The sequence below is a fragment of the Grammomys surdaster genome, unplaced genomic scaffold (genome assembly GCF_004785775.1).
Source record: "Grammomys surdaster isolate TR1022 unplaced genomic scaffold, NIH_TR_1.0 126197, whole genome shotgun sequence".
In the NCBI taxonomy this organism is placed as follows: domain Eukaryota; kingdom Metazoa; phylum Chordata; class Mammalia; order Rodentia; family Muridae; genus Grammomys; species Grammomys surdaster.
In genome coordinates this window covers 2,496,855-2,523,111 of record NW_021621002.1, presented here as the reverse complement: position 1 = coordinate 2,523,111, position 26,257 = coordinate 2,496,855, and the positions used below count along the sequence as shown (strand labels likewise).

Below are 26,257 nucleotides of genomic sequence, written 5' to 3'. Positions count from 1 at the left end.
GGCCCCGGCGGCGCCCCGTAGCCGCTCGCTCGGCGGGGCGGTGGGCAGCGCGGCGGGGGGCCGCGCGGCGCAGTCGGCCTTCAGCATCCCCAGCAGTGGCGGCAGCGGCAGTGGGCCGTACGGCTCACAGGACTCAGTGCACAGCAGCCCGGAGGACGGCGGCGGCTCTAGGGACCGGGACCGGCCGGCGGGTGGGGGCTCTGGCGGGCCGCGTCTGGTGATCGGCTCGCTCCCGGCCCACCTCTCCCCGCACTTGTTTGGAGGTACGACCCCCTGCCCTGGCAGCGGCTCCTCTGCTGGGGAAGCGCACCCCCCCCCCCATACACACACCCTTGCACCGCGGTGAATGGAACAAGTATTGTTTTAAAACAAACTGACGAAACAGCCTCGTGGTTGTAGCTTTTAGTACCAGGAAGTCAGGGGAGATCAGTGGCTGAGTGTAGTTCTGCCCCGGAGCTGAAAGGCGAGCAATTTTAAAGGCCCAAAGCCAGAAGGGACTCACGTGGACGTTTGAGTGTTAGAAAAAGGGAAGTTATCTTTCCTTGGGATCGACTCCTAACAAAGCCGCGATCCTTGCATCTCTGTAAATAGCCCTGTCTACTTACTGGATACTTGTTTTCTGGATGTATGTATGTGTTAATGCAAAGTGTTGCTTCACCCCCAGGAAACTGCTGCTTTTACGGTGTGGCTAATGTCACTACGGCTTAGTTTGAAGCGGATTGTGGAAAAGTTCAAGAACAGTTATTTAAAGAGATAATTTTTACAGTGACCACAACTCTACCTATAGAGGCAGTAATTGGACAAGGTCTTTCGAAGAGCGTTGACTAGAGTTAAGGAACAGTTTAGAGCTTTTATGTTGTCTGAAACAGGAGAAAGGGTGCAGTTGGTCTTGCAAATGTGAACTCGGCCGCATACTGCCACCTCCTTTACCTATGTGACTGGTACTACACGTTCACACTTAAGCACAGAATGATGTGAATTCCATCCCTTCAGATTTAAAGACCCCTTTACTCATGTGTTTGAAATTGTAAGAAATTTGGTTAAGCAGAGTGTTTACTGATTTGTGTTCTAAAGCAATCAGAATCTAGTTTGTGAGAATGTCATGTTTAGTTACTGCCATCTTAATGGTATTTTGGACGCTTGGTATGAAAGCACATAGCTTTTAGCTACCTTTATTATTATTTTTCAGTGTTTTTGTTTGTTTGTTTCGTTTTGTTTGTGAGGTTCTGGCATTGTAACCTAAGTTACTGAGCCTGTTAGACAGGCTCTTTTACCTCCGAGCTCGACACCTAGCCTGGCACTTTAGTAACTTCCTTTATGGTAAGTTCTGCAATGTCAGTAATTATAGCGGTGTTTCTGAAAGTTGAAGCATCTTTTTTAAAAACAATCTTGTTTTTGAGGAAAAGAATATGTCCTTCCTGAGATTTGAGGCATTATAGTTTCCTAAGAATTGGAGAGTAATGGTACATTTAGAAAGTATATATCTTTTAAAAAATGAAGTTTCATTGGGTGGTTATTACAAGTAGGAACAAGAAAAGGGACTAAGAGAAGTGTATTTTTTCTCAGGGCTGATGATTCTCTTTGACAAGAGTTGTCAGTATGGGGCCGGGCGGTGGTGGTGCACGCCTTTAATCCCAGCACTTGGGAGGCAGAGGCAGGTGGATTTCTGAGTTCGAGGCCAGCCTGGTCTACAGAGTGAGTTCCAGGACAGCCAGGGCTACACAGAGAAACCCTGTCTGGAACAATAGAGTTGTCAGTATGTATGTTTTTAGTTTGTTAAAGTAACTGTTTGGAACAGGCGGCTGGTTGGACTTCCTGCTATTCCTAAAAAACTGGCAGGACCTATTTGCCAAATGTTGGAATGCAAACCTTTTTTTTTTTTTTTTTAGCTAATTCTTAGATTTGTGTGCCTAGTATGTAGTTCTTTAGTAGTTAGGAAGGTAGGTTTGGCAGCAGGATAGTGACACTGGGACCCTGGGACCCTGGGGCAGTTTTGCTCATTCAGACCTCTGGTGAGGTTGAGTCTTAAAGTCATCAATTGTGTGGAATGGTTTCAACTTTTCCCTCCAGTTCATTAAGAACTATTATACACATGTATCATTCTTGGGACATTTGAGAAAAATAATCACTCATTTATGTGAGAACCTTCAGTTGACAAAAGCCTAAAGAGTATCAGAAATGACCTTACTTGAGAAGGGATCAAAATTGTGGTGACCTTAAAATACTTGTTGATGCAAACAGTGAAGGCCATCCTTAGTGGCTTTACTTAATGAGACTTATATGTGTAGGTCAATGTGTGGGGTCATGAGGACATCTAATCAAAGCCTTTTTTATATCATTCCGAGATGGAAGGAGCTAGCTGTGCTGTCTTAAGTAATCAAACTTGATTCTTCACATGAATTTCATTTTATTATGTTTTATACCAGTGCATTTATTCAGTTACAGTTAAAAGTTGGGCATATGCATTGTTTATTGAGTTATGAATTGTTAGGGCATACATAATGAATTCCAGCTGAAAATTGAGAAAAAGAGTATTTCTAAATTAATGGAAAGTACTTATTATAACTATGTAAAGCACCGTCTGAATTGTTTCTTAACCAGAAAGTATGCTACTAAAAATACTCAAGAGAACTCTTCCTTGTAGATTCTCAATTCTATATATTGAAAGAGAAAACCTACACTGTTACTCTGTACATTGTTTTACTTTTAGGAATGTAGCCAGTAGATTTGTAAACTTCTCTATTGCTGTAAGTTGCCAAATTGAGTGAGGTTTTCTGTGGTGATTGTTGCCATTTGCTCTCTCTGGGGCGTATGTTTTGGCTGCACACATTCTTTTTTCTCTCTAGAGAATTAAGTGACTGGAGTGGAGGTGAGTGGCCAGACATTTCAGCTTGTAGGCATTGAGTTCTCATGGAGAGTAGGATATAGTTAGAATCTGTGGAGTTTTTAGAGGAAGCAGGGCTGGGTTGTTTTCATTTACTCCTAGCCTGGGGAGGCAACTACTGTATACAACAGTGAACACAAGTCCTCCCTCTCCATACTGATAATATTCTTGTCCCAGATTTGTTTGAAAACTGGTCTCTAAGAGCATCATTGATATTTGAAAGCCTTGATATCTTAAAGAGGATTTGTTCGACTTTCTTTTATCCCTGTATTTTCCCACTACATTGCTGACGTTCATAAGAGCTGTTAATAGGAGTGGTAAAATACATCTTTTCTGATGTAGCTGTCAAAGGAGGTGAATTAGACTGTTGAAACACCCCAATGAGTGAAGATTATTTCTAGAGAAATCCTATGGACTTCAGTAATGTATCTGGGTCTGATAGGAAGATTGTAAAGTGAATTACTTTAAGACATCGAACCAACAGTTCCTTGCTTGCTTTTGGCTGCTTAATTGTCTTGTGCTTATTTGGGTGTGGCGTGCCTGTGAGTAGTTAAGCAGCCTGTAATTCAGGTGTCTCCTGTTACTTATATTGGAAAAAAAACTGAGCCATCATTTAAAGTTGAGTATGTTAAATAAGATTTGTATTCCTAGGAAGATTTATTTAAACTAATTTTCAGCAAAGATGTAAAGTTTTATGGTGTTGTTCTCAGTCGTTACTTAAAATAGATACCAAATGTTTGATATTGGGAAATTGTAATTACTCTGCTCAGATCCTTGGGTTTTCCTTTATACAGTTGGTGATAGTCTTGGGGCGGGGCAGAAGTTGTTTGCTGGTGTGAAGGGGCAGCCATGCTGGTAACCACCACTTGTGCTGTCCCTGCCACGGGACTTGGATGGTTAGTGTTTCTCACGTGTAAACTCCTTGTATCTTGAAGACCACAGGTGACATCTTATGTTGCTTGCTGAAGTGTGACTTCCCTCCTGGATGGTCCTGCTTTGGGAATTGTTTGGAAGTAACTTTGAGGTTGGCGGAATGGGATGAGTTGCACAGGGTGGCCCTTTGAGAGCTGCAAGACTTGGCTGGTGGGAGAGCTGTCTGTTGTATGCTCGAACTAGAAAGCCTGCTGGACTCCACTCCTTTCTGCTTGGTTGCTTTGCCTGGTGACCAGTAAGTAGGATCTTATTGCTGTCTGTCCACCTATCTCTTACTCATCTTGTGCATGATTTTGTGGAGAATTGCCCTTACGTTCTACTTCTCAGTTTCACTGACTATACATATAATCCGGGATTCAGGCAAATGGGCTGAGAGAAAAGTTCATAAACTGCTTTATGTAGCAAAGAATTTTTTTGGATTTACTTATATAAATATCCCTAAGCATTTTTAAATGCAAGTTTGTTCAAATTTTGTAGGTTCTGAACCATTTCTAAACATAGGTTCTAAACATTACCAAGCTTAGAAATTGGAGAAACCATGGTACTTTGTGTGAACCAAAGATTCAGAAGAAAACTTGTATGTTCTAAGAGTGACTCTGTTGCTTGTGAGCCGAGTATTAGAAATCCAGCTCTTTGATGCAGTAGGTGTTCATCCGTGTCTGTAGGGCAGGAGTCTGGCCACAGCTTAGTGGGCCAGTGCTGTTGGTGTGGGCAGCGGGCTGTTGCTTGCTCTCAGCTGAGGAGGATCTGCCTGCAAATTCCCTCAGGAGGATTAGCATAACTTCCTTCCTTGTGGTGGTTAGGTTCACAGTTCCTTACTCTTCCCACTCCTAATTCTTAGTGGAGTTATCGTAGAATAAATGGGTTTTGTTGTGACATTTCCTTCCCTCTTCCTCCTCCTCCTTTTTTTGTTTCTGTTTGTTTTGGTATTTTGAGACAGGGTTTTCTCTGTATATTCCCAGCTGTCCTGGATCTCACTCTGTAAACCATGCTGGCCTTGAACTCACAAGAGATTTGTCTGCTCCCCCACTTGTTGCGTGCGCCACCACTGCGGGACTTGTGACATTGTCATACATTTATATTGTTTACTTTGGTCCTAGTCACTCCACCATCCACCTCTTTTGACCTGTCTCATTCATCCTGCCAAATAGTTCTCCTTCTAGTTTTGTCTTCTTTTAAAATCGGATTTCAAAAGCATGAAGTATTCGTGTTGAGTCTGCCCTATTTCATGTAACAATAACTCTCCATTTCTGTCCATTTTCCTGAAGATGACATGTCATTTTAAAAGGTTGGATCTCCCGTACATGAGTGTTTTGATTGCTCGTGTGTCTTCCTCGTGTTTGTGCCTACTACACACAGAACTCATAAGAGGACTTCAGATCCCCTGAGACACAAAACTGTGAGGCAGAAGTTTGGAGCTATGATGTGGATGTTGGGACGTGTACCCTCTGCAAGAGAGACAAGTGCTCTTAACCACTGCGTCTGTCTCCAGCCCCTAATTGCATTCTTTATGGCTGAGTAGAAGGCCACTGTCAGTGCGTATGCCATAGTTTACTCATTTATTGAAGCAGACCTAGACTGGTTCTTTAACTTTGACCAGTGTCACTGTGAATGTCGATGTACAGATGTCCCTGTGATACACTGATTGGGTTTGTCTGGGTCTGTTCCCAAGAGTAGTGTTGCTGGTTCATAGGGTACTTCTATAAAAGTTTTCTGAGGTGCTTTCCTACTGATTTCTGTAGTGGCTTGTTAGCTTCAGTCCTAGCAGAGGAGACCGTATCTTGTCTATCTCAGGCTCAGTCCATCACTTTCACCACTCTTCATTGCTTACTGGATTTAGGCCTGGGCTACACTCAAGGGGGGGAGTAAAAGGTTTAAACACTAGGAAGTGGGAATTAAAAGTAGTCATTCTAAAATCTGTTTATCACATAAAGTATGGAGTATGGGAGGGGAGCGATTGTGGAATAGAGGCTTGTCTGTGGTTTCTCTTTTATTAGAGTTGACCTAATGACATTCCACCAGAGATTGAAAGAAGCAAGCCCTGAGGCTGGGACAGAACGCACCTAAGTCCAGGAACAGAAATTAGAAAGGCCCTGTGGTGTGGCTGTTCAAGGTATCTTGGCCTAGGACAGAGTTGCGGGGTAGGTGAGTATGGGTGGACTGACTTGTGGCATGGTCAGGGATTCTTGGCTTTACTCTAAAGAGTGATACAGTGGCTTGGACTGGATTTGAGAGAAGAATTGATGTAACCTTGATGGGTTGTTTTAAAAGAAGATTGTGGGAGTAGACAAAAATCCAAGTCAGTGATGACTGTAGACTAGGTGTAGCATCAGAGGCAGCAGTGAGAAGTGATGAGATTCATGGATGTTTTTTGTTTTTTTGCTTTTTTTTGTTTGGTTGGTTGGTTTTTTGAGACAGGGTTTCTCTGTGTAGCGTGGCTGTCCTGGAACTCACTCTGTAGACCAGGCTGGCCTCGAACTCAGAAATCCGCCTGCCTCTGCCTTCCAAGTGCTGGGATTAAAGGTGTGCCCCACCACTGCCTGGCTATGGATGTTTTTAAAGATAGAGTCAAGAAAGAATCAAGGTTTTGGCTTTGGTTTTTGGTAGTTTTATTAAGATCCTGCTAAACCAAATTTTACATGTCTTCTGTTCTTGGAAATTTATTAGAGAGATGGAATTATTAGAATCCAAGATCTATATTTGATCAAGGTTTATGATTTTGTTCCAAGGGTACAACCTAAAGCATGGCTTTTTTTTTCTTTTCTTCCTTTCTTTCTTTCTTCCTTCCTTCCTTCCTTCCTTCCTTCCTTCCTTCCTTCCTTCCTTCCTTTCTTTCTTTCTTTCTTTCTTTCTTTCTTTCTTTTTTGGTTTTTCGAGACAGGGTTTCTCTGTGTAGTTCTGGCTGTCCTGGAACTCACTCTGTAGACCAGACTGGCCTCAAACTCAGAAATCCGCCTGCCTCTGCCTCCCAAGTGCTGGGATTAAAGGCGTGCCCCACTACCGCCCGGCTCACTCGCTCTTTCTTTCTTTCTTTCTTTCTTTCTTTCTTTCTTTCTTTCTTTCTTTTTTTTTTGAATATGTGAATGTTTATTTTTCCTTCATGAAATCTCCCTGGAATGAGAATTTTTATATAAGAGCAGAATAGTAAACACACCTTGAGTATGCATTTCAAAAACAACAAAGTTATGAAATACATCTGAAGCTAAGTAAAATAATTCAAGTTTCAAATGTATTTAATCAATAATTGTAACTTGAATAACTAAGATTAACCTGAACGGTTCATTAATTTATCTTATTTGCATATATGTAAACAGGGTAGGGCATAAATACCATATGTGTGTATATATAAGTGTGTATACATATTGAGTTATTACATGTGATTTACTACTCAATGTCAGTTTTTGGGTTGAACAATACATTCCATTTTTATTGATGTTTTTTGTTTCACTAGCTTTATTCTTCTCTTTATTGCTTTCGTTTTCATTTTAGAGTTACATTTGTTTTGTAGCTGCTTTATTTTTCATGTATTCTCTAATGTTAAAAGCACAGTTAAGCTTTAGTTCCTCTCAGTACATCTAACCCTTTTCCACAGCGTGTGGGGGCTTCATGGTCTCGTTGTCACACACTGGTTGTCTTGAGAGATCATTTATTACATTAGCTACATAGTTGGCACTTTGTGCCTGGAAACTGTTTTAAAGTATGGCTTCCACATTTGTAGCTGTCAGCTTTGTTGTTGTTTTGCCACTTTATGTTAACAACACTATAAACTACAAGTAGATTGCATTGTGGTCAGAAAATGTTAAGAATCTGTAAATGGAGGCTGGAGAGAGAGAAAGCATATTGTGGTCGCACTTGATATTCTTGCAAAGGGTCTGGGTTTGGATCCCTGTACCCACATGGTAGCTCAAAAAATTAAAAACAAATCTTATTGGGCAGTAACGGAATACACCTTTGGCAGTAATGGTATACACCTTTAATCCCAACATTCAGGAGGTCGGATGGATCTCTCTGAGTTAGAGGTTAGTCTGGTCTACAAAGCCAATTTCAGGACAGCCAGAACTACTGTTACACAGAGGAAAAAAACCTGTCTCAAAAAAAAAAAAAAAAAAAAAAAAGAATGAGAAAGAAAAGAGAAAAAGCCTAGCTCAAAATAGCATAAATTAGAAAAAAGTAAATCTTTTTGTGGTGGATCCCAGTCTACCTTCTTATCTGACTGCTTGTGGAGGTGGGGTGGGGGGTGGGGGAGCATGTGCATGCAGTGTGAGTTCAGTGCTGGATGACTTTTCTGTTGCTTTTCAACCATATTGTGTATGTGGGGTTATGCCTGCATGACGGGGAGAAGCGGAGACTCAGGGTTCTTCGGAAAGTCAGCTGTGTTGGATGGTGCTTTGCTGGGACACACAGGTGAAGAAGCTGAAACAGACACAGGAGAAAGGATGTTCTGTTAAAGTGAGCATGTGAACGGACACGTGATGAGGATCCCTTGCTACCAGTGCTTCTGTATTGGTCCACCTTACCTTGCGTAGTGGAGCTCTGTGTGTCGGGACTCCTTAGAGAGAGATGCACTGAAACGCTTCTGGTGGTGTGCCTTGGGGTTTGCTGCTTCTGCAAACTTGGCAGCTGATGCCAGCTGAGACTGCCGCACGTGCAGGACACATGCTGAGGCAAGACTTTCAGGGGCACATGGTGTTTGGAGGGCATTTAAAAAGGACTCAACAGACAGTGATGGAGGCTGAGCTAAGCTTGCTTATAGAGCTAGCTGTGCAATGCTCTGCTTCACTGAGAAAGGAAGGCACAGCTGAGAACTTCTCCTGGTCTCCTTCCTGGTCCCTCCTGCTGACTCCTGCCAAGGCTAAGGCCTTGTCTCTGCCACCTCTGCTGATTCGTGTGTGCTCTCCCATCTCTACTGAGCTGGACTGCTGGTGTATCTGAGAAGTGTTTGAGTGATCAAGCTGCTGCTGCTAACCTGTACACTGGATTGCTGATTTCTAGACAACACAGAGGGCGTTGCTCCAAAGAACCTTTCTAATCAGGCCCACTTTCCCGTCTTCTACTTTTTCACTACTTCTGGGTGGTGGGCTAAAAGGGAGGTTAAAGCGTTTAAGAACTATCATTAAAAATAGATTTTGGCATGTATGTGAATATGCGTACACGTGGAAGCCAGAGGTTGACACTGTCTTTCTCTGTCACTGTCCACCTTAAGTTGAACTTAGAGCTAGCTTTCTGTTTCTGATAGACTAACTGGCCAGCACCACAGAATCCACGTATCTCCTGTCAGCAGTGGGATAACAAGTTTATCTCGATCTTCTGTGTGCTAGAGATCTGACCTCAGCAGCTAGCTGATTCTAAGCAAACACTACCCACTGAGGCTTCATCCCAGCTCTCACCTTACTTTTTAAGACAGTTTCTCGCTGGACCTGGAGCTCACTTGGAGCTAGCTAGACTGGCTGCCCGCAAGCTCCAAGGAAGCTAGGCACCCAGACTCAGGTTCTCATGGTTGGGTAGTGGCCACTGTGTTAACTGACCCATCTCGCTAGTCTCTGCATTTTATGTTTTTAAATGTCTTGATAATTCTCTTGAGACTGTTGACTTAGACTTCATAGCTTCACGGCACACTGTGCCAGAGCTGTAGTGAAAGCTTTGCAGATACTGATTGCCTCCTACGATGGACTTGAAGGCTGCATTGTGACATTTTAAAACAGGATTACTGCTTACTAAAACTATTGTAATGTATTTAAATCACATAAAAATGTATTCTAGAAAAAAAGCAGTATGCTGTTGATGTAAAATATGTTATCTTGACTTACTGAACAAAGAAAGGTGGTATTATTTGAGCTCTATAAATGAGGTGGTCATAGAGTTGCCTTAGAAGGAATAAGTGCTCTATGCTTAGAGCTCAGTTTTTGTTTGTTTGTTTTAACATTTTTATTGTGAGATACAGCATCCTTTTTTTGAGACTCCTGATAATGTACTTACATTGTGTTTTGCATATGCATACATATATGATGCTAGTGTGTGTGCCTTCTCTCTCCCCTCCTGATTATTTAATTACTAGCTGTTTTTTCTCTTTATTTAGCTTTTTGGGTCTTTGGGGGGAGGCATTTTCCTCTAATATTTGGTTTTGACTGGTCACATAAACACTAACTGAAGCACTTGTAAGCTAATTGGAAGCTTTCTGCACATAATCATCTGTCTGAGCACTTAGGAGTGTCACATTGTGTTCTCTTGGGCTTGGTCCTATTTTCCAGAAATGGCTTTTCTCACATGTAAGACGTCATCACCAGCCTTCCCCTGCAGAGACTTCATGTAAGCCAGCATCATGCTTGTAATCAATACTCCAGCTTGAGCCTCCTGAGTGCTGCAATTCCAATTAAAAGATAGATTTATTTTATGTATATAGATTTATATCTGTGTCTGGGTGACTATATATGTAAACGGGTGGTGGGTGTGTAGATACGTGTGGGGGGGGGGGCGTGTTCAACTCCTGGGAGTTGTGATGCCTGCTTTTGTACATGGATCCTTGGGAGACAAACTGGGACCTCATGATCTGAGTAGGTGCTCTTGACCTCAGAGTTCTCTCTCCACTCTGGAAGACATGTTTTATTTAAGACTTACTTTGAATTTTATGTGTATGAATGGTTGGCCTGAATATATGAAAGTACACTGCTTGAATGCCTGGTGCCTGCTGAAGCCAGACGGTGTTGTATCCCTTGGAACTGGAGTTTGGAAGGCTGTGGCTTGCCTTTGGGGTGCTGGGAACTAAACCCAGATTTTCTACTAGATTAATTAGTGCTTTTGACCACTAAGCCATCTCTCTAGCCCCAAGACATAACTTTTTATTCCCATGTTACAGGAGCACAGCAAGAAAGATTTTTTTAAAAAAAGTGTTGTTTTTTTGCTCAGATTCAGTATCAAATAATATATCTGTGCCTTTTACCATTCTGTTGTTTCATGGTCCAGAAAGGTACCTCCAAACACACAATCCCTAATAGAACTGGGATCCTAGCCATTCAAAGTCAGGGAGCACAACTGAGCAGCTTAGAGCTTCTTGCCTAGCCTGGGCAATGTTGCCCTTTAGACAGGACTTCACTCCAGAAAGGCTGAGTCTGCCCCTGCTCTCCTGATTTTACAGGAAAATTACCACAAATTTACGTGCTTCCCAAAGCCTGAGTCTATTTCTTCATTGTTTCATTCGATTAATTTTGTATAGTAATTTTATATATTTTATTTTGGGAACTGCTGAGATGGATCCATTGCTAAGAAGGAGTACTTGCTACCAAACTGGACAGCTGGAGTGTGGTCCCAGAACACACAGAGCGCCATAGCGACCTGTCCGAGCTTGCTCCTTACCCCGACTGTAAGCCAGCTTTCTTATCTAAGAGTTGCCTCGCTCATGGTGTCTCTTGACAGCAGTGCAGTCCTTAACTGGCAAAAATGTCATCATAGAACGCCGCTTCTCTGTTTTAGGGGTTTTTCTGGGAGAGAACATATAACCCAGCTCTTGTTTTTAACTAATGTGTGTTTACGCTTCCATGATACTCATGCACTGTAGCTCCTTAAATCTTTCCTGGTATTGGCATTTAGGAAGGTTCTTGTTTCTGTGGTTGTTACAGATTAAGTAGGACCTTGCATAGCTAGTCCAGCACTTCCTGCTGAGTTCCCAGCTCTTCTCAGTGTTGTAGAATCACTGAGTATGTCTTTGTACATGCACAAGCTCTTCTAGTGTGGATACGATTTTGACAGCAGCAGGTATAATCTAGTGTGTTAGGAATCACCTGAGATTATTGTTAGATTCAGGTGGAGGGCACCACCCCAGGAAAACTGCATGCTTGTGCAAGCCGTGATCCAAGGGCTGCCCAGGCCACCGCCTCTCAGGGGTTTTCCCAGGCCACCACCTTTCAGTTTGTTTTTTTTTTTCCTTTTTTTTTTTTTTTTTGAGACAGGGTTTCTCTGCGTAGCCCTGGCTGTCCTGGAACACACTCTGTAGACCAGGCTAGCCTCGAACTCTCGAACTCAGAAATCCGCCTGCCTCTGCCTCCCAAGTGCTGGGATTAAAGGCGTGCGCCACCACCGCCCGGCCTTTCAGGGGTTTTTGGTTATTTCCCAGTACTGGTGGTGAGTCCAAGACTTCTTGTATGCCAAACAAGTGCTGAAACATTGGGCTGTAACAGCAGCTCTCTTTACTGTTTGAGGTAAGATCTCATTAAGTGGCCTAAGCAGGCCTCAAGCCTGTGATGATCCAGTTGTAGCTTCCAGAGCAGCTGGGATAACAGGCCTGTGCTACCACACCTAACGTCTCAGGTTTGGTAACTCAGCACTGACCCACACAGCTCCGGAGAACTCTGCCATTAGGATTGCAGCTTTATTATGAAGATTAGAGCAGGGCCAGTAAAATAGAGCCTGCCCTCCCTGGGATCAAGATCCCTAGGAACTAGAAAGGAGAGGTTGGCACCCCCTCCCCAGGGTGTGTGTGGCTCCCGCAGAACATATACTCTGTGTGCCTGAACCAGAGAGCTCTAAGTCTTGCTAGCCACATCACTTATTTGGATTTCATTATGTGGACATGATTAGTTGGAAATTTGCCAGTCCATTTACTGACTCTAAACTTCATCCAGCCTCCCTGGAGCTTGGGGCTGACTCAGAGCCCCATTCTCCAATCACAGGGAGTCCTTTCTAGCTTCCACTCTGAATGCTTCTGAAGCATAAAGTCAGGTGTGCTCCAATTACTTTGGAAACTTTAAAAAAAAGTAGCTTTCTGGTTAAACAGAATGCACAACTTAATTTTCATTAGACACCAACCTTCCCTGCAGGCACACTCATTGATCCTGTGCCACCAGTCCGAGTTCTGCTAACTTTGCTGTTAGATACTTTTCTTCCTTTTAGAAAACTTCTGTTTTTCCTGTTTTGCTGATAAACCTTTTCACTTGCATTTCTTGAGTACTAGTGAAAATAAAAAATCACTTCCGGTGCTCGTTGTTAGCCATGTCTGTATGCTTTATGCTTTTGAATTGCCTATTCATTGGCTCTGCTCAGTTTTTAGCTGATACATTTATTTTTATTGCATTGTGGTTCTGTCAAATGCAAATACATAGTGGGTTTTTTGTGTGTATACATATTTCAAATACGTCTTCTTATACCATTGGGCTATAAAATAAGGTTTTATGAATGAAGCTCACTGTATTGATCTTTCATAGACACAGGGTTATAAATTTAAATTAAAATGGTATTTATAAATTTGTTCCTATAATTGAAGAAGAAAAGATCTTCACTTTTTTTTTTCCTCTTCTTTTCCTTCTTTCTTAGACCAGGGTCTCACTAAGTAGTAAGTGTCCTTGGCTAGCATGGAACTTGATATGTAGACCAGGCTGGCCTTGAAGTCATAGAGGTATATCTATATGGCTGGTTTTGGTTTGGGTTTTTAGGTTTTTTTTTTTTTTTAACTATAAATCATATGGTGTTGAGTTTCATAAATTAAATTTCTTTATATGTGGAGCTATATTTGTCTCATTGTTTTGGACATTTTTGTTTGAGAGTAAGGAAAAGTTAAAAATGAAGAAGAGACTATTTGTGGTAGTATATGAGGGGCTATTGCCATAGTCTGTGGATAGCATTTCTATTAAGTAGCTGTGTGGTATTGTGTCCTTGTATAGAAATACATGGTGGAAGCGTTAACTCTTACCAATGCAGTTGATACTTGGGGGATGCAGAGATGGGTCAGAGGTGAAGAGGGGGTCCCTTTGCTTGCAGAGGACCTGTGTACAGATCCCAGCACCCCCTCAGGGACTTAAACTGCAGCTCCGACCCTGCCTCCAAGGCTCCTGTGCTCACATGCTCAGACCCACATAATTAGTAAAGATGTAACAAATGTAAAACATCAGTTTCTAATGGGTTTCCTATAAATCAAAAGACTGAAGTATTTTTGGCTTAAAACTGAGAAGTACGTATTAAAAGGGCTTCGGTAGCATTCGCAGCCTTTTGTTCTCCCTATGGGCATTGTTTTCCCTCTGTAAGTACTTCAGTTACCAAAGTGTACAGATAGGTGCACAGTTACGTTTCCAGGTAGCACTTTGCACAAGGAAGGTGCTGTAACCTCCCATTTTATAAATCAGAAACTAAGGCTCTGCAGTATTCAGATTTTGAACCACTGGATCAATCCAGTGGGTTTTTTGTTTTTTTCCCTGTTTCACTGAGTGTTAGTTTCTTATTGATGCTGTAACAAATCTCCTCAAATGCGGTAGCTTTAAACCACACGTTTGTGGTCTAACATTGCTTGTGGGCAGAAGTCTGCGGTAAGTCTCCGAGTGGGCTCAAATGAAGGTCTTGGCAGAGTGCTTCTGGAGACCTCTGGGGTAGTCTTTTTTTTTTTTTTTTTGCTTCCTCTAGCTTCTAGAGGCTGCTTGCATGTCTTTCCTTATGGCCCTGTTCCTGTTCTTCACAGCTGCCCACATCAGGCCAGTTGCTCTTCACACTGCTGTTTCTCAATTCTAGACTCTACTACATTTTCAGGGCCACTGTAATTACCTTGGATATGCCCGGATAATCTAGGGTGATCTTTTTAAGATCAGTTAATTAAGCAAGCTAACTCCACATGCAGCCTTAATTTTTCACTGCCAAATAATGTAACATATTTCCAGGACTTGGGGTATATAGACATTGTCAGGAGTCCGATCTGTCTACCTTAGTAGGATAATTCTTAAATGTCCTTACTATGTAAATATGTTTTTGATGTAACATAGAGAAAGAAAAAATGATCTAAGAGTAAAGTTTACTTTTTAAAAATGTAATTGAAGTACATTTTAATGTTTGCCAGCTATTATAGCTAAAGCCCTTAATATATTAAGATAGCTAAATAAGTTGTTTGTTTGTTTGGGTTTTTGATTTTTCTCTGAAACATAGCATAGATGGATGGATTTTGAAACATTAGGGGGGAAAATGTATATTCTGATTTCAGCCTGAGCAATCCAGAGCAGAGTTGTCTTGTTTTTGTTCATATTAAGTAAAAATGCTTATTTTATTTTGTATCTGTAACTTATTACAAAGTTTTCTTAGAGTAGTTAGTGATCACATAGAACTTCCTGGTTAAATAGTAAGTAGTCCATGAAAATGTGATGTACAATGTTTTGTGTTTTACCTTGACTTTTTATAGAATAGGTATATTACATCAGATTTAAAAAGGGAATCTATAACCCTAACTTGATTCACAAAATTCTTTTTGTCTTTATTTTTTTTTTTAACTTAGTGCATTGAGTGTGAGAGTTCACTCAATGGAGGTCAGAGAACAGACAGCCTGGTATGTTGGTCCTCGCCTCCGCCCTGTCTGCCTCGTGGTCTCTTGTTTGCTACTGTGTACAGTGCAGGCCTCACGCCTGCCTCTCAGTGCGCTTTGGGAGTGCTGGGACATGGGATCTGGTCCTCCCTCACCTCTCGAAAGCATCCTCCCTAGGGAGCCATCTCTCTAGCCCTTGTCAATAGTCATTTGGAAAGGGGCTCGGAGATAATCTGATGTTTATGTGTGATTCTTTTTGGAATCTTTTTTGAAGATTTATTTTCTAAGTGCTAGCTGGAAGTAGCAGAAAGAAATCTATATTTGTAGAACTTGATGACTTTCAGGTTTTTCTTGTAAATTTTATTTTAAAACTATTTCAATGTTTTCTTCCTGGATGTTTTCTTATTTTTTTGAGTGTGCTGAGCTTTGTGTACACACAGATCCTAAGTGTAGGATTCGATGATCTTAACCAGTGCATACATTATGTCATAAACATGTCGTTAGCATAGGGGAAGTACTTTTCCTGTCCTTCTGAGACTCTGCTTAATGTTTCTGCTGCTGTTACTATAACTAGCTTTGTTGTTGGACGTCATATAAATGAAGCCATACCACATATACTCACTGCATTTGGCTGTGAAGAAGGAACAGTTAGAATGGAGAGTCATTGGAAGGGATCATGAAATCCTTTCCCCATGCACTGAAACAGTGCACTGTGATTGGGGAACACAAGTGAGAATACCCAGTGTGTTTAACTGATGACAGACATTTAGATTTAAGTGTGTGGATATCTCTAGTAAGAGTGTAATCAAAAATTCATATTTAATTTGTTTCTACTTAATCCATTCTTTAGTTTTCAGTTATTGGTTAAATTTTAGGACTTCATTAAACTTTTAGATAATTCAACAGTGGAGTATCGTGGTTGGTTCACTTTCAGATTGTAAATCATCACAAGTGCAAAGTTCAGGGAATTTTATTTTTAGGACCATGTTTCTTTCTTTCTTTTTTTTTTCCTTTCTTTTTTTTTTGGACCATGTTTCAAAGTGTAAGAGAAACTCTACTTGTTCAGGGAATATAGAGGCAACATGAGAACAGAGATTTGCATGTTAGGTGTTTATGGTTGGAGTTTGATCTGAATATTTTTAAAAGTCAAGTAGGCAACGGCAGATTTGTTGTGTGTGTGTGTGTGTGTGTGTGTGTGTGTGTGTGTGCGCGCGTGCGTGTGAATAGAAGCCAAGGAAATATAAATGAGTCAAATATAGTGTTTTATGTTCAATTTAGCTGATTTGAAAAAAGGAGATTTCAGCTTTATACAAGAAGAAGCAGAAAAGGCAGTTCTTAGAGCCTGTGAAGGGGGAGCAGTTGGTGAATGGGTCAGAGCAGGGGGTTGCAGGGTGGAGAAGGTGCTCTGGAAAGGCTAAAGAGTGAAAAGGATCTTGGGTAAAAGGAGTCTCGAGCGTGGTCATCTGCTGGCACTTTGTTTGCTTTGTGTTGAGACAGTCCTGCCCTGTAGCTCTGCCTGGCCTAGAACTCACCGGGTAGGCCACGCCAGCTTCAGACTCAGAGCAGTCCTGCTTCTGTCTGTTTCCTAACGATGCTACCACATACTACGTAGATTCACTTTTGACATATTACCCTCTAAATATAAATTCTACTTTGAAGTCAGAATTTCCTTTCTCGTTTTTGGAGGTTTCCATATCTTACATGGCTTATTTTTAAGGAATTCATGTTTGTGTTTTCAGTGTTGTAATGACCAGTGCAGGGGAATCCCACTGGAGCAGTTCCACACCCATTGTGTATCTGCTGGAAAGGGCTTCCGAGGGAGTGTGCCAGCACGGGAGGGCTCCTGACAACTGCTCAGGAGCCAGAGGGACTTTCACCTGCTTTCCCATGAGAACAAAGCTACTTCTGTCACTTTCTTTCCTGGGTGTGAAGAAAAGAGTTTTCCTTGCTGAGAGTCCTAGAGCAGTGGTTCTCAACCTATAGGTTGTGACTGCTTTGAAGTTGAATGATCCTTTCACAGGGGATGCATATCACCTATCTTGCATATCAGAAATTTACATTATGATTCATAACAGTAGCAAAGTTACAATTATAAACTGGCAATGAAATAATTTTATGTCTGGGGGTCACCATTACATGATGAACTGTGTTAAAGGGTCATTAACGTTAGGAAAGTTAAGAACCGTTGCCCTAAAGGAATTGAGAAAACTGACAGGTGTCCTCTACAGACGTTTGGGATCTGTTAGAGCAAGTTGTCTTCTGCTCTGTTCTCTTGCTGCAGCTGTTTGTCTACATAGTGTCTTAGGCTCGCTTTTAAATGATGTACAGCAAGGAGAGAATGCAAGGCAGTAGAGTTCTACAATCAGAACAGCCCAGGCATAGCTAATCTTTGTACTGTAGCTCACTTAAAATTGAGCATGGAAGAAACATTTAAGTATTCTAATTACTATGCTTAATCCCTGAGATGTATCATATTTTTATTGCTGTGTGTAAGCAGTAAAAAAGCTCAGTGACTATTGCAGTGGTTAGGTAGACTTTAGGCATTCAAATATCAAGATGAAGAAAGATTATTCTCCATAGGAAATACATGCTTACTAAATAAATAGCCTTGGAAAGAAATTGTTACAATATAAAAAAGTGCTATGTATTTTGTTTATTTCAACAACTTTATTACTATGTGTGTGTGCATGAGAGAGAAGACAAAAGGTAATACCTATTTCTTACAAATGCTTCTATAGCCGGGTTTATTCCTAGATCTGTCTGTATTTGATCCCAGCTGTGTGCTCTGAGCAAGGTGGAATTGAGATGGCATCATTGAAAAGTTTGTAGAAGATTGGCTTCCTAAAATTCTCTGGAGAAGTGAATCCTGTAGCCACACAAATTTGTAACTTTCTAAAGTTCTTCAATAAAGAAATTCAGTTAATTCATTTTATGCCAGTAGTCCCAAATTAATTTTATAGTCATTTTTATATTTTATAAAGCTTGACCCTATTCAAACAGTTTCTGTTTGAATAAATTTGGGGTGGACTGGGATTTTGCATTTCAGACAAGTCTGCTGTTACATCATGCTTCCCTGAGGTGTAAGTTCCTGGAACGACAGGCAGACCGTCATCTTAGTGTTCCCTGTCAGAAGGTATTGTGCATGAGAATGGTCTCCATAGCCCCCGTGTTTGAACACTTGGTCCCCAGTAAGTAGAGCTGCTTGGGAAGGATTAGGAGATGTGGTTTTGTTCAAAGAGATGTCTCTGGGGTTGGCTTTTGAGGATTCCAAAGACTGAAGGTGTTCTCCCTAATTCCTGGTTGCTTCAGTATGTTTAGCTGTCAGCTACTGTCCCATACCATGCCTGCCTGCTGCCATGTTTCCCATCACGATGGTCATGGAGTCCAACCCTCTGGGACTGTGAACCACCAAATTGAATGCTTTCTTTAAGACTTGCCCTGATACAGAGGTTTTGTCACAGCGATAAAAAAAGTAACTAAGACAGTACCTTGAGATTTGGAAAGCTAGGTGTGGCCACACCTCTTGCGAGGTTTAGGCATGCATTCCAAGACTAGGCATCATAAACACAAAACTAGTAAATAAACATTGTTTTTTCTTTTTTTAATGTAGAGGGCCTAGGGCAAGTGGTCTGAATGAACACAATTACTCCTGATAGAGCTATTCCCCTTTTGTAAGTCTTTGGCAGCCCCGTAACCTTCAGTGTATATAGAGATGAGGTGGTCATTGTTTACAGAACTGCTGTTGCGTATAGACAGACCCTCATCAGCATCTGTCTTGTTTGTCTCACCTTACTACTTCCAAGTTTGTCTAAAGCCTTTCGAGTACTTTTAAACTGTGTATATGTGTGCTTTGTGTGTGCGTGTGCGTGTGCGTGTGCGTGTGTGACATGCAGTGCCCTCAGGTGAAAGAGGGCATCAGATCTCTTAGAATCTTAGAATTAGACTAACAGACAAACGATTATGAACCACCTAATGTGGGAACTGACCGTTGGTCCTGTACAAGAGTTCAAAGAGATGGCTATCATCTCTGAAGGACTTCTGGATAGGACAATTTTTAAAATTACTTGTATTGCAAAATGGATTTTTTTAATATAGGAAAGAGTACAGAGCTTCCCCCCCCCCCCAAAAAAAAAGACTTTTCATTTACCATTAACTGCTATGAAATTGACTGTTTGTGGTTTGGTAACATTCCGATGGTGTGTCTCCTGTGCTCCTGTGGTAAGCATAGTTTTTCTAAAGTTTATAGTTTTTTGCTCATGGTCACATCCCAGCACAGATATCAGACAGGAAGCTTTGGTTTTAAGTGCTGTGTCCCTGTTATCTTTTAAGTAGCTTGACTGTTTTCATACTGACATGTAGCGCTCAGTGGATATGCCATGGCTGCTGGTTGGTTTTGCACTATACACCATACTGTGGGAACATTTAGAGGCATGGTTCTGGAGTACATGTGCTCTCTGGCAGTGGTCTTCACACTTTGTCAAATACTCAAAGTAATTCTTTGTTTTTTTTTTTTTTGGTTTTTCCAGACAGAGTTTCTCTGGGTAGTCCTGGCTGTCCTGGAACTCACTCTGTAGACCAGGCTAGCCTCGAACTCTCGAACTCAGAAATCCGCCTGCCTCTGCCTCCCAAGTGCTGGGATTAAAGGCGTGTGCCACCACTGCCCAGCTCAAAGTAATTTTTAACGCTGCCTTTCTGCCTGGGCCTGTAGGTGAGGGATAGAGCACTTCCTTAGCCTGCTCAGTACCCTGCATCTAGTCCCCAGCCCTGAATCAGAAAAACACCACTCAGTTGCTTTGCATTGTTTACGTTTCATGTTTTGTCATAATTGGGCATTTCAATAGATATAATTTCAGGTCCATTATAAATACTAATCTTTAAAAATACCCTTTTAAGGGGGAGATGAGACAGCTTAGTAGTTAAGAGCACTGGAGGCTCTTCCTGAAGATCCAGCTTCATATCTCAGCACACACACGGCATTCACAATTATCTGTCACTCCAGTCCCAGAGGATCTGACATTCTCACACGGACATACATGCAGGCAAAACACCAGTGCACATAAAATAAAAATACATAAATCATTAAAAATGTTTTAAAAAATACTCTTCTAAATATGTCCAAATATAAATAATATTTTTATATGTGTTTTCATGTATTTTAAATTTTATTAAATTTTTAATTGATAATTGTTATCTTAATAATACACAGGTAATTAAAAGTAAAATTGAATTATTCAAAATTTAATAGATACTTAGCCTAAATAGGATTTTATTGTTAACACATTTTTGTTTCCTCAATTCTGGGCATATAATCCAAGGCCTCATGCATGTGTTCTTAATGCTACAGGCTAAGGGATGCAGTGATGGGTAATTTGATTAAAGAAGCTGTCAATGTCTGGTGCTTCTTTGGTGTCTGGTATTGTTGTTGCTGTTTTATTCTGTTTGTTGTTTCTGTCATGTGTATTAAAACAGTTGTATTGAGTGAAAGATAGATACAGCTTTCTTTATAAAGTGAGTGAGAGAAATGAAGTGGGACTTCCATTTCCATACTCTGAAGTCCTGTGAGGAGGGGACAACTGTTAGGTAGTATGCTTTTTAATTGATGACCTGAAAAAAAATTAGGTCCTTTCAACAATAATCTGCTCCTTCACTTTACGGGATGAGTGTATCAGTGAGTAGTTACCCTGTCATTCCATGCTCTTATATGTTTTCTTTTGTCAAATTTCCTAATCGCTATGGTATTTTAATTTGCTTTTTGTTACTGTGATGAAATACCAAGTGAAAGCAACTTGGGAAGAAAGGGGTTTGTTAGATTATACTTTCAGGTTACAGTCCATCCTTGAAGGGAAGTCAGGGCAGGAGCTTAAAGCACAGTGGAGGAGCACTGCTTACTGGCTCACTTTTCTTGGCTCAAATGTAGCCTGCATTCCTAGACAGCCCAGGATCACTTGCCCAGGGGTGACACTCTCTGTAGCATGCTTTACATACCTACATCCATTCAGAATCAAGAGTTCCACAGACATGATGATAAGCCAGTTCAATCAAGGCAATCTCCAATTGAAACTCACTCAGGTTAGTGCTGGCTGTGGCAGATTGACAGTTTAAGTTAGCTAGTAGAAGTAGGAATACAATTTCTGTTCAAATTTGTGCTTTCATTTTTCTTCCTCTTCATTTCTCTCTCATAACCTGGTGTCACTATGTAGCCCAGACTGGATTTGAACTTATGATCCTCCTGCTCAGCTTTTTGAGTCTTGTTTGTACATGCTTGCCATTGTAGCTGGTTGACTGCTTATAATTTCTTTTTCCATGATTCCCTGGTCCTTCTCTTCATGTCATTTGTACTTTTCTGCTAGATTGTTAGTTTTTACTTGGTGAAAGTAAAGGCTGTAAGGTTTCTAAATGTATTCTGTTGATTTTTGTTGTATAAGTTCCAAATATCTCTTGATAATGCTTTTTTCCTCTTATAAGGGTAATATACTTAGAGGCTGAGAAAAAGAGTATCATAGTAATGCTTATCACACGCACTCAATGTTCATGAATCTGTTACCTGATCCACCCCAAGCAAGTCCCAGACATGTCATTTCCAATGTGGACATAGTCATTTATTTAATGTTAGTTGTCTTTCCCTGGTCTTTAGATGTCTCCTCTCTCCTCAGTCTGAAAGGTGCTCTTAGTGACCAAAATGTAAGCATGGCAGTTTGCCTTTCATGCTCAGACTTCACTGCTCCTGGGACTCATTTTTGTACATGATACAAGGTAGGGTTCAGTCTTTTTAAAAATTTGTCTGCATTTTTATACCCAGTTGTTGTAACACATTTATCAATCATCTTTAGTGCAACTGTTTCATAAAATAAATGTCTTCTTTTCCTGAAGCTTGGGACACTTGGAGCACTTGATGTCAGTGTTTCTGGCAGAGTGTGTCCCACAGACCAGCAGTGTTATCATCACCTGTCTATGTGCAGACTATTGCCACCCCTCTCCCCATGCACTGAAAACATAGTAGTGCAGGACAGCTGCGACTGTTGCAATAGAACCTCATGTGGTTCTATAATGTATGCTTAAGTATAAGAATGTCAGTGTAATGACTGATGTTAGGCCACCAAAGAATTATAAATCCAGCTTCAAAAACTATGGGTATCTGTTTGTAATTTTACATTCCCATGGTTTTCTACTCCTTCTCTACCTAGTATGAATTTGCTGGATGATGCTGGAGGTTATGGAAACAATGAAGGCAAAACCCTTTAAGGGCATCGTGCTAGCAGCAAAAAGACTGCTGCTGCTGTTCTCTATATCTGTATGGGTTTCCATCTTGTTGTCAGGCCCAGGAATGTGTAACATACTTGCCAGCTCATATGTTGTCATTTTTTAATTTTGGGTATTAATTTCTATTAGAAGGATAGGTCCAAGTACCTATTCCACTATATTTCTGGGATAGCTTTTTCTGTTGACTTGAGGGATTTGTTTCTAGCTTTCTGCTTAGGAAAATGCAAACTGAGGTGTTAGTATGACAGTATTGTCAACCTGTGCCTCGTGTTATTGGAAACATTTGTATAAACTTAGATGAGATCTTTTTAAGAGATTGAGAACAATTATGACTTCCCCCAACCTGCCCAGGCAGATTTTTTTTCTGGCTGTTTTGGAACTCACTCTGTAGACAAAGCTGGCGTCTTGAACACAGTGATCCTCCTGCCTCTGCCTCCAGAGTGCTGGAATTAAAATCATCATGTGCTCTCATTGTCTGGCTATGACTTACTTTTTTGCATACTCAAAAAGTAACAAGGGAGATGAGTGAAATATGCAGAAGGCAGGCCTTCATTGTGATGGCTCCAGAGATCTGCATTACAGAGGAGCACCACATGTGTGCAGCCTGTTATGTGGGCGCTAGGGGTCAGACTCCTGGCCTCATGCTGGGTGGCCTTGGGCAGCAAGGTCCTTACCACTGAGAAGCCAACCCAGGCTTCAGTGTTTGAGACTTGTGCTGCCACTTCCCTGAGTGCTGGGATTACTGGTTTGCACACTGTCCCATTTGTGTATCAAACAAATAAATACATAAATATATAACGTGAATATTATTTTATAATTATATATCAGCTCACTATAATTTTGTAAAGTCTTTTTAGCTTATGAGGTCAAGTGTGATTTTTTTTTTTTAAACTTGTGCTATGCCAGCACTTTAAAAGTTTGGGATTTTGGGTTGCTTTGGTTTTGCTTTTTAGACAGGGTCTTACAATCCAATTGTGAGATAACAGAGACTGGCTTTGAACTCCTGATTCTCCTGATTCTGCTTCCTGAGTGCTAGGATTTCAGGCATACACCACTGCACCTGACACACTTTGGATTTTAGAGTAGAGGTGCTCAGTCTGTATCTGTTCTTGGAGGTTGTCGTCACTGTTGTATCTGTTTGGTGGGAATGCTGTATAAGACTGTGCTACTGTGTTACTACCTGTCTCCTTGAGACTGTATAGAGCGGGTAGTTTGGCAACTTGTAATCACATGCATTAGAGCAGCTGGTAAGTATCTAACAGAATGCTGCTTAGTATAGATAGCATCTTGCTTTTAGATGCTATTTATCTACCATCCTAGGGAATGTGCTTCGGCAGTTCTATGATAATATGAAACTATTTAATTTCCTTCAAATGTTTCAAAAGATACTTTAAAATTAGAGAGGATGCACCTTGTTTCATTTTTTGCTAATTTGTTCTTTTAGTTTTTTTTTGTACTCTGATTGGAAATTAGGGCTTTGAGCACAAATGGCAAATATTTAACCACTGAGCTGTCTTTTGAGACCGTGTCTCACTCTGAAATTGAAATGTTCCTGCCTGCCGCTATCTCCCAAACACTGGAACTCCAAACTATGCTGGAGGTTGAACTCATTAGGCTAACATGCTAGCTAAGCTTTCTACCCTGGCTACAACTCCTTAGTCTTTAAAAAGTATGGTATTTAAAGGGATCTTTGAAAAATCTTTTCTTATACCAAATAGCCACCCCCAACTTACCTTTCTTATTAAAAACGTTAGAATTCATTGGAACAAGACAGAATATACTTTTAAAAAATCTTGGACTTATCGTATGTGTGCTTTAAGTCCTTTGACCTTGGTGAACATTTCCTCTCCACAGTAATAATAATAATAATAATAATAATAATAATAATAATGATGATGATGATGATGTTGATAAAGTTAGATGAGTAGAGAAGCATTAGCAAATGGTCTTGGCTTGAAGTAAAGTCTTTTTAAATGAAAGCTGACATCCTAACTATCAAATTTATTAAATTCTCTAGCAACAATTTATGGTAAGTGCCAGGTGTGAAAGGTAGTAATATAAAAGAGACGTGGCTCGAAGTCACAAAAGTTCCTGAAGCAGCCTTCTGTGGCATGAGAGACAGACAAAAGTGGATTAGATATTGTGACCTTTCACTGTTTTTCAGGATAATGGTTAGTTATCTACTACATCAGTAAATAATAAAGCTTTTTTTTGCTCAGTGAAATGTTGACCAGCCATTTCAGCGGTGGATCCATTGTGGCTAGCAGGGACTTTGCAGAAGTACCGCAGAGAGAAGTGAGGCAGCAGGCTGCTGCTGGGCTTCTTTGATTACTGTGATTGCACACACCATGTCAGGACAGCTGTTGGCCTTCCTTTGTTGCCTTCCCACATCTGTTCTCTGGGGTAGCTTAATGAGCTGTATTTCCAAGTGAGTAAAGTAGGATTGAGAAGCAAAGGGGCACAGCTGCTTCTCGGCCTTGCAGGAACGTGGACAACTACCCCCTCCTCAGTTTATTTGCTGTATTATTTATTCTGGGTGCCTACAATTGATGCTGCTGAGCTACCACTTCTTATTCTTAGTATTGATTGGGTTTTCCCTCTTTTTTTTCCCCCTCCTACTCTGCTACCCCTAGCCCTTCTGGAACCTGTAGTGTAATGGTAAGTATTTAAATAAGACTTACAAAGTTTTTGACCTAGTGAGGATCTTTGTACCCTCACTCAGCTTGGTGAAAACTTTGCAGACTCCAGCTGGTCTCTGTGGTTTTGCAGGTTTCATTGTTGCCTTGTTTGTGTGTAGGCTGATAAAACTTTTTGAAGTACCCCTGCCCTTGCATGTTGTGTCAAAAGGCATCCGTTGTTTTGTATTTCATAGTATGTTTTCCTTGGAGCTTGCATTATCTTCCCCTTTTCTTTTTTGTGTTTTGTTTGGGGTCTCAGTCAGGGAAGGTGGGAAAGTCTGTATGTACTGGCGTCCTCACTACTGTATTTTTGCTGCAGTACTGGGAAGCTAAGTCTCTGTTGAGTAGGCGACACACAAAACAGAATAGCTAGTGTTTCTGAGCTTTAGCGTCAGTCTGAGTCTGCTAATGATACTTTTATTTGTTTTGTTTTTTGAGTGAGACAGGGTTTCTCTGTGTAGCCCTGGCAGTCTTGGACTTCCTCTGTAGACCAGGCTGGCCTTGAACTCAGAGATCTGCCTGCCTCTGCCTCCCAAGTGCTGGGACAAAACATGTACACCACCTCTCCGGGACACTAAGGATCATTTTGAAAAGTCATTGACTGGTTTCTGGTAAATTTTCTGCCAAATTCTATGTTGTATTATAACTCATTGAAATGTGAAAAAAAAATCATACACTGTGAAGTATTTTTTAAACGTACACATGTTTTTAGGGTTTATCATACCATAGTACACAGTTTGTTATGCAGTTACCTCAGGACTCTGTTGTAATGAAATTTATATTTACAACCAGGTCAGATTCTTTATTCTTTAAGTTTAGATTATGGAGCGTAATTGGAAAACAATTAAAGAGTGCCAGGCTGGACTAGAAGACTACAGTTTTAAGGAGTGAACTTTGGGAGAGAACGTTGATAGAATTCTGTCATCAAATCAAATGTATGATTTTTATACATTTGTGAAATATACTTAAGCAAAATTAATAAATGAGCACAATTATACACCAAATACCCAACTGTCCCTGTGTACAGGAGAATATAAGTACCTGGACGTGGTCCCCTGTGCCATTTAACTCTGAAGCTTCCTTTTGTCTTAGAGTAATTGTCAGCCTTGCCTCATGATAATTATTTTTCTGCCTGTGTGTTTCATTCTAGGTACCATTTGCCACCTTGATGTAAATGCACTTACTTATACTCCTGTTTTGGATTTTGCTTCTTTCCCTCAAATATTACATTTATAA

The 26,257-nt window shown here is 40.9% G+C and overlaps 1 protein-coding gene across 1 annotated transcript in view; it reads left to right on the top strand.

Moving 5' to 3' along the window:
• Znrf2 (zinc and ring finger 2) overlaps positions 1-26,257 on the top strand; it is a 76,841-nt gene that overhangs the window by 542 nt on the left and 50,042 nt on the right. The window contains exon 2 of the mRNA XM_028758411.1: positions 3-263. Within this exon, the coding sequence (XP_028614244.1) occupies positions 3-263 (261 nt within the window). The remainder of the gene's footprint in view (positions 1-2; positions 264-26,257) is intronic.